This window comes from Microtus ochrogaster, chromosome 21, assembly GCF_000317375.1.
Source record: "Microtus ochrogaster isolate Prairie Vole_2 chromosome 21, MicOch1.0, whole genome shotgun sequence".
In the NCBI taxonomy this organism is placed as follows: Eukaryota; Metazoa; Chordata; class Mammalia; order Rodentia; family Cricetidae; genus Microtus; species Microtus ochrogaster.
In genome coordinates this window covers 437,844-449,970 of record NC_022022.1, presented here as the reverse complement: position 1 = coordinate 449,970, position 12,127 = coordinate 437,844, and the positions used below count along the sequence as shown (strand labels likewise).

The window sequence follows — 12,127 nt, the reverse complement described above, 5'->3', positions numbered from 1 at the left end:
GCCCTACACAAGAAAAACAAATGAAAAGAAAGCAAAAACACGGTAGGGTTTTCAAGAATATAAAATCTTGGTTGACCCAATTTATCTCCAGAACTCACATAAAATTGAGTCTGGTTCAAGCATAAACAGGATCCCTGGAATTCACAGGTTGACCGGCCTGCAAAAAATTAAGTGTACAAAGTACAGAGCCCAAACAATACCAATATGTTCTGCCTTACGGCCTCCCAAAGGACAGAGAAAATGAAATAGCACACAATTCACACCTGGCAAAAACACACTCAAATACTACATAAAGTTTAAGTTCCATTTTATTTTTCCAAGGTGTTTTCTTCTATTTTTATGAAGCCACTTTACATGGGTTTTGGTGGAGGTCGTGGTGCAGCACCCTGAAAAAAATAAAAGAGATGAAGTAAATTAAAACTAAGTATCTAACATTGGTGCAGTAGTCCGCTTAACCCAGTACACCAGAGACAGAAAAACCCTGGGTCAGCTAAGGCCACAGTAAAACTGTGGCGAAAAAATAAAAACACCCACCACTACCAAGAGGCACGGTCTCTAGAAAACCCCAAACCCACTCAGGATGAATCGTGGAGTTCAGTGACAGAGCACTTACCAGTGACAAGTGGAGGGCCACCCAGATATGGCTTCTAACATCACAAAACCAAAGAACCCACCCAGAACCTCCATCACTACTAACAATGGTTTTGGGCCATAAACCATATGGAGTAGTATGGTTCAGGCAAGACACCATACCATTCCATTGCAAACAGCCTACCCACTCTTGAAATATCAAACATTTTAAATGAAGGTTACACCTGTCACACCAGGCTAAAACATTAAGTGGATATTTTTATGGCAAAGACCCCACGTCTCAAAGAAAAACAAGCAAAATTGACTTACAGCAGGTCTAAATCGTGGTGGGGGTGTTCGGTCCTTCCGAGCTTCCCGGGATCGATTCCTGACTACCTTGCTATGAATAGCACAGCTCACACAGTAATGCAGCTTGACATAGAGTTTGGGGAGCACATAGGCGTCGAAGACACTTGCTTCGGATATATCCCTGACGGCAGCAGCCTCTACGATGTTCCGAATGACGAACTTCTTAATGGCCTTGTCCTTGGGCACACAGCGGGCGCAGTTAGTGCAGCGAATTGGCTGCACATGGCCGCGGCCCTTTTTGGCACGACCGTTGTTTCTTCTTTTTTTGGTCATCTTGCAACCAAGTCCCGAAAGAGCTGCTCTAAGCCTTCTGACTAAGCTCAGAGAGGGAAGAAGAAGCAGGGACTTTGTGGGCGCCTTCACTTTGGCTCAAAGTCCTAATACTGCCTCAAGATGAGGACCTTCTCAGTGTCCTGTGCCCAGGATAGAGAAGGCAAGGACTGTTTCCAACACTCCACAGGAAACACGGGCTCCGGATGGCAAGCTGTGAGGGCGGAGAGGGCAGTGTGCCACCTGAGGGAGGAACCTGGGGCAAACCGGCCCTACTGTTCCCGAGGTGGTCCAGGGCTCCTACCTCCCTGACTGACTGTGGGAGGAGTTCTTAGGCTGAGGAGGCCAGTTCAAGCGCAGGTGACCAGACCTGGCGGGGGCACAAGAGAAAAAGGACTGTACGGTGGGTGATGGGTCTGGCTTCACACATGCGGGCTGCAGAGACAGGGAGGATTCAAGCAGGACTGAGGTAGATTTGAAAGGCCTCAGCGCCTGGTGTGGGCTCCTGTGTACCCCAGCATTGAGTTGTAAGTTAGGGGCAATGATAAGCATGGATTTTAGGCCCCCCAAAAGCAAGTAGGAAGGACTCAAAGGCCGTCTGACAGTGCAGGAATTTTTCCTCACGCCACTTCACCTCAGCAGGTCTCACCAATCATGGCAAAGAGGTCAGAATGGTAGACAGAGCTCTGGCGGTGCCTGCTCTTCTCCAGCTGGGATCTGTAGAGGACCCGTGAGAGGAACAGCCCGAAGTAGGCCCCAAATGTGTGAATGGTCATGGACCCCCCAGCATCTTTCACCTGGGAAAGACAGGGGTTGTGAGGCAGCCCCGCCCCCACCCATCCTCCTCTCAGGCTGACCAACACCTGGGTGGGTGGCACCTCCTCCAGGCAGACTTACCCCCAGGAGGCTGAGCAGTATGAACTCGTTGACACTAAACAGCACCGTCTCCAGTAGGGCCATCAGCAGCAGCTGGGCTGGTCCTGTCTTGCCCAGAACAGCCCCGAAAGAGATGAGCACAGCTCCCGCACAGAAGTCAGCATTGATCAAACTGCAGTTACACAGGGTGGGAGAGGTGAGGGGCATGGTGGGGCACGGTGAGGACAGACCTCTCCTGGGTATCAGGGGGTGCCACCCACCCTTGGAGAAGAGAAGAAGCAGGAGGTAGGAGGTGCCATTTTTCGCTAGCTGCCAGTCCTCTGGGAGCTGGGGTGACAAAGGCCTAACGGGAGGGGTGTGTGAACGTAGACAGTGAGAACAGACAGCGACCTGGAGAACCCTCTGGGGAGCAGGGCCTTTGGGGGGCCAGGGGCGTACTGTTGCCCACCTCTCCACACTAACGTGGATGTGGCCGCCGTGGAAGGAGTGAAGGAAGCCTTGGACCAGCGTGGCCCATTGCAGGGTGAAGGTGGCCACGAGGAAGGTAAAACCCACGCTGCTGAAGCCATAGCGCTGCAGGAAGACCATGAGAAAGCCAAAGCCTACGAAGACCATGGCGTGCACATCCTGGAAGCCTGCGGGCGCACAGGGGAGGGGCCAGAGGGAGGGAGAGGCAGAGTCCTGAGGCCTGCTCCAGTCACACCCACCAGCCAACACAGACTTCTAGTCAGGACTGCCTTGAAGCAGCACCACGCCTATAAATTCCCCTGCGTCCGACCCCTCCCCCAGCAGCTGGAACAAAGGTCCAGCCTGGAGCAGCAGGGCTAGGCCACCCCTGCTGGAGGGAAGAGCTAGACTTCCTGCTACAGCACTGGCTCTCCTTCTCCCGGACCCATTTGCTTGCTCACCTGAACAGGAAGCTCAGTCAGTACTCTCTGCTGCAGCCCTGTCTTCTCCCCGTGTGTAGTGTGTCCATGTTCTCATGTATATGTCTGCACACGTGTACATGTGTGTATAGGGGTAGGTGTCATGTTTCCCTCCACCATGCTCTCTGCCTTGCAATGAGATAGGATCCTTCAGCAAGCCTGGACCTCACCAACGTGACAGAGTGGACGGCCAGCAAGCCCTGGGGTCTGTCCCTCTCTGCCCTTAGATCATGAGTGAGTGCTGCTAACCTGATTTTTACTTGTGTTCTGAGGATCTGAACTCGGGTCCTAAAGCTTGCGCAGCAAACACTTTACCTACTGAGCCATCTCCCGAGCCACAAGGAAGCCCTTCTTAATGTCTAACTTCCATCTCTCATCTTTCCAAGTCTATACCTCCCTGTTTTGAGAATAGAATAAAAATAGCTTAGGAAATGGCTTCGAATTGTTAACAGGGACTAAGCCCACCCGCACAGGAATTGAAGGGAGGGCAGACTGCTGTGGCGTGCGTGCAGTGGCAGAACCTGGAACCTGTGTCTCGCAGGTGTCCTCAGGTGTGAGGACTGACTTTCTGTTTGTTTATTTCTATATGTTGAATTTTTTGTGTTATACATCACACTTGCTCTGTTGAGACAGGGTCACACTGAGTAGTCTGGCTGTCCTCAGACTCTGGGCCTCCTGCCTCAGCTGCCCAAGAGCTGGGCTCACAGTGAGGGACCACACATGACCTGTGTCCTTGAACTGTTGAGCATATGGTGGACTTCTGGACAAAAAGGCTTGGGCCTTTTCTCTTTGCTTTCTTCATAATACAGAGTAATACTGAGAATAAGATGTATACAAATGAGTTTTTGAGTGATTAGCTATATAGAATCATCATTAAAGGGGCTGGGGAGACGAATAGCAGGCAAAAGCATTAGCCACACAGGCAAGGCTGATGATCCCAGAACCCATGTAAAAGGCTGGATATGGTAGGCGCAGCTATAATTCCGGCGCTCCACAGTGACATGGGAGGGGGAGAATCGCCTAGTTCAGTCCCGCTGGCCTGCCACAGCAGCACAGCCACAGAGACGAGATCCTTCTTCAAACGAGGTGAGTGGTTGGACGTGACACACACTTGAGACGTCATCGGAGGAGTGCCCCAAGTTCAAGGTCAGCCTAGGGAGTAAGAGGCCCTCTCAAAAGATCGAGAACAAGGCCAGATGTGGTGGCACACACCCTTTATCCCAGCCCCTGATCTTTCTGAGTTCAAGTCCAGCCAGGTCTAGTGAGTTAGTTTCCGGACAGCCGTGGCTACAGAATAAGACAAACAAACAAACGTTAACAAGCAGAAACAAAACCCACCAGCAGAAAGCCTGTGGGAATTCCCTTTCTGCAAACGCCTGGGGACAAGGGACATCACCCTAAGTCCTCCTTCCTTTCACATTCCACATGAGAAATTGCAGTAGGGATGAGAAGATGTCTGTCTCTCGCTTGTGAGCAATAGATGTGCTGAGCATCTGTGGATGGGGCCCGGGTACAGTTCCCACCAAGAAGTCAGTTCCCGCTCTCAGGGCGGAGTCAGACTGGAGAATCAGCCTGCTGGTGAGAACACAGACTCTCAGATTGACCTTTCTCCTTGGCCACTTGGGAGCCAGAGCTGTGGTGATGTCACGCGTCCACGCTCTCACGCAATCCTCACTTCAAATGCTGCACTTCATCTTCCCTCTTGTCTTTCCTTATGCACGCCCACTGTGCAAACGGGGAACCCCAACCGCTCCAGAATCAGAAAGCTTTCAAGCATCAGTGTGATGCCATAGATGAAAATTCCACACCCACCCAGGGTCTCATCCAATGGGCTTTACCCGAAATGCAGGCTTACTGAACACATTGCAGGCAATCACCTTCAGGCTGTTTGTATAGGCTAAGTGTGGGACGGCTGTAAATTGCTTGTCTAGGCTTGACTGCCTTCCTCAGGTATTTCATTATGCATACATAAACACTCCCCAAACCAAAACACTTCTGACTCCAAGGACTTTCATAATGATATTCAACTTGTATACATTTTTATCATGGATGACCTTGAATTTCTCATAGGAAGAAGCAGGTTCTCAAGCTTGTGTTCTGTGTTGTTTGATCTCAAGAGGCTGAAGGCTGCTACTGAACTTTGGGATGCAAGCAGGAGCCTCGAGAGAAGCCGGTTCAGAGCTGTCTGCATGTGTGAGCTGAAACAGATACTAGCAATGCCTTGCTCATTCCTGCAACCCTGGGTGCCCAGGGCGTGTTGTCCCCTCCTCAGGGTGACTCAGATCATACACACAATAGAAAGGAGAGGCATACTTAGAACTCAGGAGCCCCCAGCCTTCCCCCCCCCCAAGATAGGGTCTTACTTTGTAGCTCTGACTGTCCTGGAATTCACTCTGTAGACCAGGCTGGGCCTCAAACTCACAGAGATCTGCCTGCCACTGCCTCCTGAGTGCTGGGATTGAAGGAGTGTGCAACCACACTTGGGCTAGCTTACAATCTTTCAGACTTCTCTGCCCTTTGCCTTGCTCAAACATCCAAGAGGAACTCTTTTTGTTCTTGTCCAAGGACAGCAAGAAACCAAGGGGGCTGGGTGGCACATTTCAAAGCCCATTCATGCAGGAACTTCTCCTAACTGCTCTGAGCTTGTTTTAAATGCTACTGTTTGCACTGAAAACTCAATCCCAGCCAGGCATGGGGGCACACACTTGTAATTCTGCCCTGTAAGAGGTGGAGGCAGGAAGATGAGGAGGTCAAGGCCAGACTGGACTATACAATGAGTTTGAGGCCAGCCTGAGTGAAGTGACACCGTCACAAAACAAAACAACAAAACAGGGTAGAACAAATAAAACCCCAAATCCTCCTGGCTACCACACCAGTCCTTCCTCCCAGGGCAAGACTAGGGCACGGCTACTGTTAGGGCTGCCGTGTCAGCATCCGGTGCAGCTGACCTCATGACCTTGGGCACACGACCTGAGGTCTCTCTAAGCCTCAGGTGCCTCCTCTATAAAAGGCAGATAGGAGGCGGAGGGGAGTGGGAGCTGCCATCTCCGAGCCTCTTCCACCCCAGCTTCCGGAAAAGAGGCCAGATCCTCCCAGGGCAGGTCACAGTCCCAATCTACATCTCCCCTAAAATGGCTCTGATTCTATGACAAGAACCCACTGTGAGCCAGCCCCTGCCCCCACCTGGAGGAGGACTTCCCCCTTTTACTCTGAACCACTTGCTTTGCAGAATAAGATGCTGTAGGCAGGGAGCAGCGGTTCACGCCATATTCCCCAGTCCTTGGGGAACTGAGGCAGGAAGACGGTAAGTCTAGGACTAGCCTGGGCTACGTTGCTAGCCCCTATCCAAAAGATAATGTGAGCCAGGTGACGGAGTGTGGCAGGCGCATCGCAATGGGGAGGGAATCACGAGCCAAGGCCCAGCGCCGCCACTCTTTTGGTAATTCACCGTGTGATCTTGGGTAGGTGAGTGACCTTCCTGGTTCTCTGCCCACATCTGATCTAGAGAGGTAGACCATAGAATCTGAGGGCCCATCCTGTCCTGTCTGGGGGGACATCTGCCATCTACAGATGGCCTCTGAGAGTGAGCACGCAGCCACGGGGCCAAGGGCCACTGCCACCCGCCACACAACCCTTTCGTCTTCCCTGTCAAAGGCTGTTTCTCCCCACCCTCTGGCCTTGACCTTTTTCTCTGGACACAGGGGTGGACTCGGCTCATCAAAGCCCAGGCTTCAGGAACCTCACATCTCCCTCCTGCTTAGCTTTCTCCAAATAGCAGGGTCAAACAAAGTCCACAGAAATTGATACCAGGGCAGATAGGCGCTCACTCTGTCTTGATCCTCTGGCTGCCCTCTTGGGGGGGAGAGCCCAGCACTACCGCAGTGGTAACGGGATTCACGGAGGGATTTGGAACAAACAGGTGGGTTTGGAGGTCCCAAGTGAAACTGCTCCTGGCCAGCTTAGACAGGGAACCAAAGCTCACGTCCCTCACTTCTCTGCCCATTTCCTCCCAGCTCCCAGTCTCTATGGTCAGTTTTAGGGCTTTGGTTTGAATACCAGCTTCTGTGGCCTGGTTGCTGATTCCCTGACACACTTGGGAATGAACTGTGGAGAAGTGGGTGCGGTGGGTGGTTAGGGGTCTGGTGTTTCCTGCTACAGTCCAAAATCTCCCTCAATCCTTTATGTCCCCAGAGCTAAGGCCAGGACAGAGTGAGCCTGCCACCAGCTCAGCTGTAGAAAGTGGGTGGTAATAGCCTCATTGTTTTATTGGGGGAGTGCTCTCATACCCCAGACCTGGTTGTCACCTCGGTGGAAGGAGTACCCCCTCGTTCAAGCGCCCTTCCCAACATACCCAGGGCTTAGAGTCTCTGCTTCCCACACCCTCACCCTCACTCACTTGGGTAGCGAAAGTAAAACTCGTTGTCCACATTACTGTGGTTGCCCCAGTGCCACAGGGCAGCGTCGGTTTCGTGGTTGTAGCGGACAAAGACCGCAAAGAGGAGGGCGGTGGCGCCCTGGAAGAGCAGGCACAGCAACGGCAGGACCAGGCGCCGGTGGCGAGGAGTGCGGGCCATGGGTGCAGTTCTGTCCCAAACTCCAGCACTGCTGTGCCTGCCAAACCGACTCCTGCAGCTCCAAAGGGAGGCCCCGCCCCGCGGAGGCCGTGTTGCTCCTAGGAGAGCCCCACCCCTCAGCTTGAGGCTGGCAAAGACTCACCGTGCAGGTCAGATCCTGTTTCCCGTGGTCCTGCTGAGGCCCAGGTGATGTGTGAGCTTCCCACAACTGTGCCCCAGATGCCAGAACGGTGGTGGGAGGAGAAAGGGGTCTTCTCAAACCTGGCGTTAGAGAGTGGCACCCAAGATATTAGCATCCCTTAAAGGTCCTACCAGGTGCCCCCCCAAAGTTAGGACGAAAGATGGAAAAAGTAAGGGCTATCTGACTCCCCCATCTGGAGAGCGGCGGTGAGACAGGGCTCTCTAGGCTTGGAGGACTAACAAGCCACTTGAGTCCCAGCAGGGGGACCCTTGCTGTCCCCCTCCAATCTGAATTCCCTGGGAGATGGAAGTCTGGGAAGGGGTCCCTTCCTACAGAGCTGTCCTCTGGGGTCCTGGCTAACACTAGGCTATCAGACTCCTCTGAGAACTTTCTTTGCCTGGCTGGGCAGCTAAACCGATGGCCCCTCTCAGAAGCCCCTGCCTCTACCACTTGAGTGCTGAGCTGAGATTGTGGCTCCAAAAAGAGGGGCCGCAGAGCCCACAGAGTCATGGAAGGGGCTGCTAGTCACTGGGTGCTGGGTCCCTGAAGGACTCTAGCAGACAGAGATGCTGGTACTGTGGGTGTGGACACCTGCCGCCCACAGGGGCCTTGTCCTTTCTCCACTGCTTCCTTGTCCAGTTCCTCCACTGTCCCATCAGGAACTTGAGCCTCCATCATACCCTTGTGTGGACTCTGGAGAACACCTGGATTCTAGGTGTCCAGTTTCCTGGCAAGGGTCCAGCCAGGCACATGAAAGGTCAGAGGTCAGCTCTGGTGGCACGGCTCTCATCTGGAACATGTGGGCTCCGTTCAGAGACTTTCCATCACACCTCAGTCAGCACATAGGTTGTTTTCGGGAACAGGCTTTAGATAATGGCTCAGCATCTATGGGACCCTCCCCCCAGGTCACCTCCTATCCCCTGAGCCCTGCTTGGCACTTGCTTGGGTTGTTCCAAGCTCCCAGTCCTGGAGCTATAAGCAGAGGCTCTGGTACAGGGATGTAACAGGCTGGGTGCTGGAAGCCCCTGCCCAGCGAATGTTAGTGCTTCAGTCCCTAAATCGGGGAGGGCTTTAGAAGGGCAGGAGAGCTGGGCCAGGATATGGTCAGCACATGAGACTTGTGAGGTGTGACCTGAGTATATTAACAATGTGTGACAGACACCAGTTATCATCCTTTCTAGCCCAATAGAGCGAGACCCCAAAGGCCTTCCCTGAGACTCCCCTGCCAGTGTGCTACCTAGGAGAGGCCCAGCCCTGGCTCTCACCCTTGGTCCTCCCTCCTACGACCCTGTGAAGTGATGAACTTCAGCTCTCATGCCTTTCTCAGTCACAGGCCTCTGAGGGGCAGATGCAATCACCAGCCCGTTCTGTCTAGTCTTGAGGTTTGCCTAATCTCTTATTTTCCATCTCTGGCTTCCAGCCATGACCAGCCAAGCGTTTAAAGAGCCAAGGGGAACTGTTGTCTCCTGCCTGCCCTGACCGGGCCTAGGCAGGTTGTCCGTGGGGAATCAAGAGTCTGAGGTCACTAAGTAACTCAGTGTTGACCCTGTAAGCTCTCCACAAGGGCCACATCCTTCCTCTCCCTGCTGCCTTGGTTCAGGGTCCTGGAGCTGCTGTCCCCATTCATCTCATTGGCCATCACCAGTGTACTTAGGGGACAAGAAAGATCAGCAAAGCTACAGTCATACAGCCTTGAACTCACAGAGATTAAGGCAGTTCTTAAGCAGACTTAGGCAAAGGAAGAACTTTCCTTCATTCAGCAAACACATGTTGAGATCCTGCTGTGTCGTGTCTGTGCTAGACCTTGGGGATGTTGGCAGTGCATGGCCCATTGAGGGTGGTGAGTGGACACACTGTGTTGTAAAGTGCTACAACAGGCCGCCCTTCCTAACCTGGCACTCTGGTCCAAGGAAGCAATGCCTGTGCTTGAGATCTGGGAGAAGGGGGTTCCTTTTCTACCCTAGCCCTCTCCTGTGAGAACGGCAAAAAGGCTATGCCAGGAAACTCATCTCTTCTATGTGGATGAACCCCAGACTTCAGTCTCACCCAAATCAGCAGCCACTATGACACTGTCCAAACAATACCGTCACAAATACCTATTACATATGAATCCAGTGTCATTCCTCTCCAGAGGGCTGCCACCTTAGCCTCTGTTAAAGCTTGTTTGGGGGCTTTCGGTGACCTTGAATTCTTAATTCTCCTACTCAAAGCCAGGATAAAAGGTGGTGTTTTCGCAAACGTCTGGGTCCTCTGGAACGAGGACAAGCAAGTATAGAAATGTTTCTTACACACGACCTGGGACAGGAGCATTGTAAAACTTATCAGGCCCTACTGAAGGTCTGGCGAGGGCTGTGGAGGCAGGAAGACCTGTGTGATGCAGGAGCCGAGGTCTGAGCAGATGGTGGCACCAAAGGCATCAGACTAGCCTGAGAACCGACCTCGGCCTCTGTGGGAGACATCCAGGGCCACGGGTCGCCTACTCTGAGACTTCCCTTGGCAGCCTGGCCCTCACAGAGGGCTTGTGAGATCTGTTTCTCAGTTCCTATTGTTTGAGACACCCAGATGAGGTGGCTGCTTTGAAGGGTGCATATGCATCCACCGTATATAATAACCATCTCATTTTCTCTACAAGGTCTAGGCACCTGGAGGTCTCCCAACGCCTCTACCCTAGGCCTACAGTTACAGTAGCTGGTGCACCTCATGTCCTTGACTCTGACTGTGCATGCTCTCTCTCTTTCTCATAACTCTTCTTTTTAATGATTTTATTTGTTTCATGTGCATTGGTGTCTTCCCTGCATGTGTGTCTGTGTGAGGGTGTCAGATCCCCTGGAACTGGAGTTACAGACAGTTGTGAGCCGTCATGTGGGTGCTGGGAATTGAACCCAGGTCCTCTGGAAGAGCAGCCAGTGTTCTTAACCTCTGAGCCATGACTATTTCATCACCTTCCATAGCAATTTGTTTGTTTCAGCTTGAGACAGAACTTCACCCTGTAGTGTAAGTGGAGACTGCTTGATTGTTTCCCAGCCTCCCAGACCCGAAAAATCACACCTCTTACATCTTAAATTAGCCCATTTCTTTTAATCTGTGTATTACCACAATGCTGTGGCCTACCAGGAAGTTCTGGCATCTTTCTTCTTTAGCAGCTACATGGCATCTCCCTGACTCCACCTTCTTTCTCCTTGTATTCAGTTTAGTTTTTCTGCCTAGTTCTATTCTGCCCTGCCGTAGGATAAAGGTGTTTCTTTATTAACCAATGGTAATAAACCATATTCACAGCATACAGAGGGGAATTCCACATGTAGCCCAGGCCAGTGGCTTCACTGGCTATAACTCCAGCTCTGAGATTGGATGCTCTTACACATACACAATATAATAATAATAAATCTCTAAGGATCAGGTGTAATTTCAAGACCAACATAGTCTACACAGAAAGCTTCAGGACAGCCAAGACCACACAGAGATAATCTGTCTCAAAAAATCAAAACAGTAGCAAAAACCTTGTGCAACCTCCTGTCTCAGCCCCCAAGAGCTGGGCTTCCAGTCCTATACCACCATGCCCAGCTTCACTTTTTTTTTTCTCAAGCAGATAAATTTGTATGAAACATTATTCTTCTCACTGTCAAGAACAGGAGAAAAGGGCAGTGATGGCACAGACCTTTAATCCCAGCACTCGGGAGGCAGAGGCAGGTAGATCTCTGTGAGTTCAAGGCCAGCCTGGTCAACAGAGCAAGTTCCAAGACAGCCAGGGCTGTTACACAGAGAAACCCTGTCTCAAAAAGCAAAACAAATGAATAGGAGAAAAAATAAAGATCCCTGCACCGCACAGTGGTTCCCACCTGTAATCCTGATGCTCTGGAGGCTGAGGCGGCCAGAGTAAGCACAAAAAGTCCACACAGGTTATACAGCGAGATGCTCTGGAGGCTGAGGCAGCCAGAGTAAGCACAGAAAGTCCGCACAGGTTATACAGTGAGATGCTGCCCCCTCCCAAAAAATAAACTACCAAATCCCAACTTTTCACAAGTATAAAACTTAATCATCAAGAAACAATTAATTATTCGGGAGCTGGAGTGATGGCTCGGAGGTTAAGAGCACTGGCTGCTCTTCCAGAGTTCAATTCCCAGCACCCACACGGTGGCTCACAACCATGTACAATGAGATCTGGTGGCCATTTCTGGTATGTATATACATAATAAATAAAGAATTTGTTTAAAAAGAAATAATTAATCTGGGTATGGTGACCCACACCTTTACTTCCAGCTCTTGGGAGGAAGAGGCAGGAGGATTTCTGTGAGTTCAAGGCCAGCCAGACCACACAGTAAGACTCAAAAAATGAACTGGAGCTCAGGACAAACTGCAGTTGG

The 12,127-nt window shown here is 51.7% G+C and overlaps 2 protein-coding genes across 2 annotated transcripts in view; both read right to left on the bottom strand.

Moving 5' to 3' along the window:
• The window catches only part of Rhbg (Rh family B glycoprotein), a 6,853-nt gene extending 4,133 nt beyond the window's left edge, over positions 1 to 2,720 (bottom strand). The window contains exons 1-3 of the mRNA XM_013349798.2: positions 2,534 to 2,720; positions 2,107 to 2,257; positions 1,859 to 2,006 (exon numbers count right to left, since the gene is read on the bottom strand). Coding sequence (XP_013205252.1) covers positions 1,859 to 2,006; positions 2,107 to 2,257; positions 2,534 to 2,700 — 466 coding nt within the window. The 5' untranslated portion in view covers positions 2,701 to 2,720. The remainder of the gene's footprint in view (positions 1 to 1,858; positions 2,007 to 2,106; positions 2,258 to 2,533) is intronic.
• LOC101988071 (40S ribosomal protein S26) lies at positions 291 to 1,255 on the bottom strand. Its single transcript, XM_005356886.3, has 2 exons — positions 901 to 1,255; positions 291 to 386 (listed from the first exon to the last, which is right to left on the bottom strand). The coding sequence occupies exons 1-2, from the start codon at positions 1,210 to 1,212 to the stop codon at positions 351 to 353; spliced, it is 348 nt and encodes a 115-aa protein (XP_005356943.1). The 5' UTR covers positions 1,213 to 1,255; the 3' UTR covers positions 291 to 350.
• Positions 2,721 to 12,127: the final 9,407 nt, after the last annotated feature.